General features: G+C 44.8%; 1 protein-coding gene across 2 annotated transcripts; it reads left to right on the plus strand.

Moving 5' to 3' along the window:
• The first annotated feature begins 2,996 nt into the window (after nt 1–2,996).
• Nucleotides 2,997–6,462, plus strand: LOC135566170 (uncharacterized). 2 transcript variants are annotated; one of them, XM_065014004.1, is made up of 14 exons: nt 2,997–3,362; nt 3,574–3,680; nt 3,764–3,835; nt 3,925–4,008; nt 4,127–4,273; nt 4,363–4,443; nt 4,566–4,715; nt 4,829–4,878; nt 4,998–5,067; nt 5,158–5,244; nt 5,343–5,441; nt 5,551–5,631; nt 5,722–5,826; nt 5,980–6,462. In XM_065014004.1, exons 1-14 carry the CDS (start codon nt 3,197–3,199, stop codon nt 6,109–6,111), a joined length of 1,431 nt encoding a protein of 476 aa, XP_064870076.1. In that variant the 5' UTR covers nt 2,997–3,196; the 3' UTR covers nt 6,112–6,462. The 2 variants fall into 2 exon arrangements, with proteins under 2 accessions (XP_064870076.1, XP_064870077.1); XM_065014005.1 differs by lacking the exon at nt 5,158–5,244 and having other exon boundaries at nt 3,003–3,362.
• Nucleotides 6,463–7,778: the final 1,316 nt, after the last annotated feature.

Consider the following 7,778-nt stretch of genomic DNA (forward strand, 5'->3'; position numbering starts at 1 on the left):
TCAGCTGCAGTTGTGTAAAGTTTGAAGCCATTGGACTCTGGAGCAGTGAAAATGCGTTCTCTGGAGTGATGAATCACGCTTCAAAATCTGGCAGTCTGACGGACAAATCTGGTTTTAGCCGATGTCAGGAGCACTCTACCTGCCCTAATGCATAGAGCCAACTGTGAAGTTTGGTGGAAGATAAATAATGGTCTGGGGCTGTTTCATGGTTCTGGCTAGGCCGCTTAGTTTCAATGAAGGGAAATCTTAACTCTACAGCATACTGTAACAGTTGTCGTATGAAGGAGAGGACCATAGTGCAGCGTGGTAAGTGTTCATCTTGATTTTTAATACAAATAGTGAACACTGAAACAAAAACAATAAAATGACAAATGAACAGTCCTGAACGGTGAAATAAAACACAGAACAGAAAATAAACACCCACGAAACACAAGTGGGAAAAGGCTACCTAAGTATGATTCTCAATCAGAGACAACTAACAACACCTGCCTCGGACTGAGAACCATACCAGGCCAAACGCAAACACAACATAGAAAACGGAACAACATAGACAACCCACCCAACTCACGCCCTGACCATACTAAACAAAGACATAATAAAAGAACGTCATAATAAAAGAAGGTCAGAACGTGACAGTACCCCCCCCACCCCCAAAAGTGCGGACTCTGGCCGCAAAACCTAAACCTGTAGGGGAGGGTCTGGGTGGGTGTCTGTCCGCGGTGGCGGCTCTGGCGCGGCACGTGGACCCCACTCCACCATAGTCCTTCTCCGCCTCTTCACCAGCCTCCGTGGCCTCTTTAACGCGGCGACCCTCGCCGCCGACCTCGGACTGGGGACACAAGCCACAGGTCCCGAGCGGACGGGAAATTTCAGCAGCACCGGACGGACGGGAGATTCCGGCAGCACCGGACAGGCAGGAGACTCCGGCAGCTCCGGAGTGAAGGGCGATTCTGGCAGCTCCTGGCTGACTGACGGCTCTGGCAGCTCCTGGCAGCTCCTGGCTGACTGACGGCTCTGGCAGCTCCTGGCTGACTGACGGCTCTGGCAGCTCCTGGCTGACTGACGGCTCTGGCAGCTCCTGGCTGACTGACGGCTCTGGCAGCTCCTGGCTGACAGACGGGAGACTCTGGCAGCTCAGGACAGACGGGAAACTCTGGCAGCTCAGGACAGACGGGAGACTCTGGCAGCTCAGGACAGACGGGAGATGCTGGCAGCTCAGGACAGACGGGAGACGCTGACAGCTCAGGACAGACGGGAGATGCTGGCAGCTCAGGACAGACGGGAGACTCTGGCAGCTCAGGACAGACGGGAGATGCTGGCAGCTCAAGACAGACGGGAGACGCTGGCAGCTCAGGACAGACGGGACTCTCTGGCAGCGCTGGGCAGGAGGAAGACTCTGGCAGCGCTGAGCGTCCGGGAGCACCTGTAGGAAAAAATATCGAAAAGGAGCGGGACAACATTCCACAGGCGTCAATCAACAGCCTGATCAACTCTATGCTAAGGTGATGTGGGCTCCCGAGTGGCGCAGCGGTCTAAGGTACTGTGTCAGTCGTGCAAGAGGTGTCACTTGTTCAAATCCAAGCTGCATTATTATTGTTATTTGACCCTGCTGGTAATCTATGAACATTAGAACATCTTGGCCATGTTCTGTTATAATCTCCACCCGGCACAGCCAGAAGAGGACTGGCCACCCCCCATACCCTGGTACCTCTCTAGGTTTCTTCCTAGGTTCTGGCCTTTCTAGGGAGGTTTTCCTAGCCACTGTGCTTCTACACCTGCATTGCTTGCTGTTTGGGGTTTTAGGTTGGTTTCTGTACAGCACTTTGTGACATCAGCTGATGTAAGAAGGGCTTTATCAATACATTTGATTGATTAATTGCATCACACCCGGCCGTGATTGGGAGTCCCATAGGGCGGGGCACAATTGGCCCAGCGTCATCCGGGGTAGGCCGTCATTGTAAATAAGAATTTGTTCTTAACTGACTTGCCTAGTTAAATAAAGGTTATATTAAAAAATATATATATATATATATTAAATTAAATGTGTCCCGCTGCATGAGGCAAATGGTGGTCACACCAGATACTGACTGGTTTTCTGATCCACGCTCCTATCTTCATTTAAAAAGGTATCTGTTACCAACAGATGCACATCTGTATTCCCAGTCATGTGAAATCCATAGATTAGGGCCTAAAGAACATATTTTAATTGACTGATTTCCTTATATGAACTATAACTCAGTAAAATCGTTGAAATTGTAGCATGTTGAGTTTATATTTATGTTCAGTGTAGATACATACTATTTTTCCACATATTGCCAGATTATTGCTATCAACCCTGTTTGTATCTTTTGGAACAATGGTAGTGAAGTTTATTAAAATGATGTAGAATAGATGGGCCACCACAGATGTTACAGGCATCCACAGGTCTTGACCACCATGTTGCGATGCTTCTTTGGGATCACATTGTTGTTGTCGTCGTGAGTACAGAGATGGGACTGGGCTTGGTGGGTGCGCCTTGCACAGGAACCTCATCCGGCTTCACGTCGTGACCTGCCATAAATAAAGATTAATCAGACTTATTCATACATACACTTTGATATAATCAATGATAATATCCTGTTTATAAAGAGGTATGGATTATTATTATGCAGATGGTTCAGTGCTCTCCTACCTCAGTGGGAGGTGGCTTTGCCCCCTTGTCTGAATGTGGTCAATATGTTTTATCCGTGTTGTCTGTGCTCCACAAGACTTTATAGCCCACTGAGCCAAAGCCTAGACTTTCAGAAGTTCAACAACAACTTCCATGAAACAAGCTAAAACATTTCAATGGGCCATTGACCTAGCTAGTGACTTTAAAAAATAGATTTGGTCTTTAAGTTTTAGATTATACACACACAACATAGGAAAGCCTCTGGTGACAAAATAGGGTCAATGGAATTAGAATGATGACCAGGAATTGTATAGGATTCTAATGGTAACCATGGAGTTCCAAACTCATTTCTATGGCAACACAGCTGTCAATTTTATAAACAACAATTTCAAATATATGCGTTGCCATGAGACATCTAACCGTTAGAACATATTGGCGTTCTATTGAACGTTTTCTGTTCGAAAACAAGAACAACTTCAATTTGCTGTTCAACAACAACAAACTTGACTGATTTTTGAGACCTGAGATTAAAACATCGACTGGAAAATGCCTGGGTGCTTTTCAAGATTGACAGAGAGAGTGCGAGGACGTCGGCAGCCTTCTGCGTCGACAGGTTGTTCAAATTCATTTATGGGTTGTTTTTGTTGTCTTTTTCCGTTTTGCAGGGTTCGCGATCGTCGGGAGGTGGACAGCGACAGCGACTTCGAAGAGGGTACGTGGAGTTTTAAACTTCTTATTTTACCACATTCAACATTGACAATGTAATTTGTGAAATGTTGTGTATTTCTGTCATCCAAACTTTCAAGGTAACGTTAACTTGAGTAATTGTTGCTAAGCGATGCACTTTTGCTAGTAGTACTAGCTAGCGCGCTACGTTTTACGTCCTAATAACTGTTTGTTTGTTTTCCTGTTCCTACTTTTAGAATCAACTGTACTGGATGAGGTCCAGTTGGATGTGCCACTGCTGCCAGTTATCCTTCATGTCCAGGATGCTGCTATCATCCTTGAGGATGTGCCGACTATCCTTGAGGTACACTTTTCAGAAAGCTTTTGGTTTTATGTTTGAAAAGTATCCCACATATTCATTCTGAAAATCTTTGTTGTCTGCTTTAGGAGCCCACTGGTAATTGGCAGCTGATACCGATTAGGTTCAGCCCCCTGTACTGTGGTCCTGTTGTGATCAGGGTAAGAGAACCACACACAGTCACATCACCGTTACAATGTTTGCTGTTTCTAACCTGAATTTACTGTAATGTCACCCCCCTCTTGTGCAGAACAATGCCGGTCCAGTGGCTAAAGCCTGGAGAACTTTCCAGTTCATCAGCCCCATTATCACCTACATGCGTGGGGGATCCCAGGTATGTGTCTTTGTAACTATCTAGTCCTAATCTTCAGAGTCATGTGATCAAGATGGAAATATGTTACAGCGATGGCTGATGTTGTTTTGTTGATGTTACTTGTCGTTTCTCTCCACAGCAGGTGGTGGTGAGGATGCACCATGTGAGTAGGGTTCGAGGCCTGGAGACTCAACTGGTGTGGGCCATCTCCAAGGAGACAGCCAGGCTTAGTCCAGAGGGCATCCCCTACTGTGCCACCAAGGTGCAGTCTGTCACTTGGATCCAGGTAAGATGTAAATACTACTGAAATAGTATTAGATTGGGCTTTTCTTCACTTATTCCATTTGGCCTTAACATGTCGTCTCTCTCTGTCAGTATGTGGCTGGCAGGGTGACCCAGTATGCGTCTCACCTCCGCCACGAGACGTCTGTGGACGTGACGTTTGGCTGCTACCAGGTAAATAAACGTTTTCCTATGTATATAGAATACCAATTACTGGGCATTTTTCCATTAGATCTGCTCTGTTTTTTAATAACGTGTGTGTGGTAAACAGGTGTGTTGTGTGTGTTTTGGAGCAGCAGACTGATGTCTCGGTGGTGTACGCCACTCTCCACATGGGGCTGGATGGGCTGCTCTCCTCCTCGTGGGGGTCGGAGGCTGCCTCCGTCTCTACGCCCACCAATCAGCAGTTCACTGAGCCAGAGCCTGAGGGCCACAACCTCTATGAGGTCAGATGTTAGACACACAGCTACACATTCTATAGACTAGTAGCATTAAGATCCATCCATTGACCCATTGTTTGTCATGTCACAGATGTTGAATGTTTGTTCTGTTGTTGTAGGGCTGGGAGGAGGACCTGCTGCCTGAGGAGAGGGAGGTTCCTCTGCTAAAGTGAGTTCCTCTAAATGTCTGTGTAGTCTGGGCTTGTCAGATGCTGAAGGATAGTTATCACCATGCTGTATCCCCATTGACTCTAATGGTTGACATGCTCCATTCCCTCCCTCCCACAGCCTCTACCTTACCACCAAGAGAGTGGAGGACATCGCCCTGAGGCTCGTCTCCCTGCGCCAGGCCTTCACTGTGAGTGGACCCACTTAAATTTTTTCTCTTGTTTTGTCTGTCTCCTAGAGGAAGATGGGTGTCTCACCCTAACTCTTCCCTCTTCTCTAGACACTGCTTGGTTCCACCCTGAGCAGGAACCATCTGTTTGTGGCAGGAAAGGTCCTAATGGGCGCACTGGTTCAGGCCCACCACATGGTAGCTCACTAACTCATTATTCATTCAAGGGAAAGAGAGCGTCCTCAGTGGGAAATGTGTTCTGTTCATTAATATCAACGCTCTTTGCTTTGTGATAGGACGAGTCCGAATTCATCCGTGCCTATAATGACTTTGTGGACTACCTGAGTGACCCCTCCAAGAAGATTGACATTGAGAGGGAGCTGGCTGAGGCAAAGGTGAGTTCATTAACTCTTTCATGTCTCACTTTGAGTTCTACCACATGCATGTCTTTTATACATCACAGTATCTGATCTGTTTGAAATCATTCCTATTTTCTTGTCCTAGATCCATCATGTTAACCTGATAGATGTCCTCTTTGAACTGGTGCTGTTTGGGTTGATGACAGCTCAGAAGTCCCTGATGGTGGTAAGTAGCATCTCACTGGTACATGTTTCGATGTCTCTCTATTAGCAAATTCACTTCAATTTCTCTTCTCTCCTCTTCTGTTTCCTTTAGCACCCTGGTGGGTTCATGGAGCGTCTGTACGCTCTCCTGTACTCCTTCCTGCCCGCTGCTGCCAGCATTGAGCCAAAGGCTGAGAGATACCTGCTGCTGCTCAATGTAAGAGTCAATAGTTTACTTCCTTATTCCTAGTTGACCTGAATAACAGGGTTTCAATTACATTTTACAGGGAGTAACTCTCCTTGTCTCTTTCCTCTTGGTAAGCTAGTAACTCAGAGCCATTATCTATGTGTTGTGTGGTGTTCTCTTCAGGGCGGGCTGATGGCTCTGCTTGATGACATGTTTGGGCAGCAGCTGGCCTGGTACTTTAACCCAGAATCTTTGGTCACTGAGCTCTCCAGCCTCCTGGAGTACCACCTGGAGAACCTCATGGCCAGCATGTAGTCCTACTGCAGAGATCTGAAAGGCCACACTCTCTCTTGCTCTCTCTCTCTCTCTGTCCATCGCTCTCTCTCTCTCTGTCCATCTCTCTCTCTCTCGCTCTCTCTCTCTCTCTCTTTCTCTCTCTCTGTCCATATCTCTCTCTCTCTCTCTCTCTCAGGATTTGAGGACTTGAAGTGCTTTGTTGAACCTTGATTAGTTAACACACATTAAATTAATGTTTTCTCTTGTTTTCTCTCCCCACAGGATTCTTGTGCCACTTTGCCACCTAAGAGGGATCTAGACATTAACGCACTATATTACTTTGCACTGAATTTTACATTTTTAAATAAAATAACTAGTAGTTCAACAGCATTTGTCTCGGTCTTTTCATTTACTTGATTATTTCATCACTATTTCCTCTTCCTGGAGTTATGAGGCTAATATTACATGAACAATTGTGCTTTATTCTTTGCATATGGAAATAAACAACATTTAATTGATTTACAGGTACTACATGCCCACACTTTATGGCATTGTATTGTGATGTGTGATACTGTACTGACTCTTCAAGCTGTTGAAAGTGTTCCACAGGGATGCTGGCCCATGTTGACTCCCAATGCTTCCCACAGTTGTGTCAAATTCATTCAATGTCTTTTGGGTGGTGGACCATTCTTGATACACCTACTACCATACCCTGTTCAAAGGCACTTACATATTTAGTCTGAATGGCACACATACACAATCCATATCTCAATTGTTTCAATGCTTAAACATCATTATTTAACCTGTCTCCTTCATCTACACTAATTGAAGTTGGTTTAACAAGTGACATCAATAAGGGATCATAGTTTTACCTGGTCAGTCTGTCATTTAAAGAGCAGGCATATAGTATAAAGTCGACCACTTCAGTCTTGAATGTAACTTCTCACTATCTGTACTCTACTGAAACCAATGTTATTGTTCATGTGAGAGAGGGTGTAGTAGTGCATACTGACCACTAGTTGGATCATAGCGTGGTTTGTGGCGTTCATGCAGGAACCCAGAGGGTGGAATAATGTGTCCAGTCGTGGCCAAAAGTTTTGAGAATGACACAAATATTAATTTTCAAAGTCCTCAGTAACTCCCCTTTTTCTATTGATTCTTGAAACATAGCAAGAATGAAAGGAATCAATTTATCATCGAATGCTTTCTAAAACTTGCTTATTAAACCATCATTTCCAGGGGACCTATTGTCCTTAAGGCTTTTAATACAGTCTTTTATCTCAACTTCAGATAACTCATCACAAAAATCCCTGAAATCAATTTCTATCTTCTTAGCAATGTTTGCTACATTGTCTAAGAAAAGATCCACATTGGAAGTTGATTGGGCTAAATGTATACAGATTCTGATAAAACTGGGTAACATGCTGAGAGATTTCTTTTGGATTTTCACTGGTAGTGTTATTAATCATTAATTTACATATGCAAGTTTTTTCGCCTACCCTTTTTTCTAAATTAAAGAAATATTTTGTATTTTTCTCTCCCTCTTCCATCCATTTTCGTCTTGATCTTACAAACGCTCCCCGGGCCTTTTCCTTGTAGAAATAGCCAAACTGCATTTGTCGTGATGATAGCTCCAGTAATTCCTGATTAGTTAGTTCAGTTTTTTTAGTACAATCCATTATTCCCTTTATGATGTCATATTCTTT

The sequence above is a fragment of the Oncorhynchus nerka genome, unplaced genomic scaffold (genome assembly GCF_034236695.1).
Source record: "Oncorhynchus nerka isolate Pitt River unplaced genomic scaffold, Oner_Uvic_2.0 unplaced_scaffold_6896, whole genome shotgun sequence".
NCBI classification, from domain to species: domain Eukaryota; kingdom Metazoa; phylum Chordata; class Actinopteri; order Salmoniformes; family Salmonidae; genus Oncorhynchus; species Oncorhynchus nerka.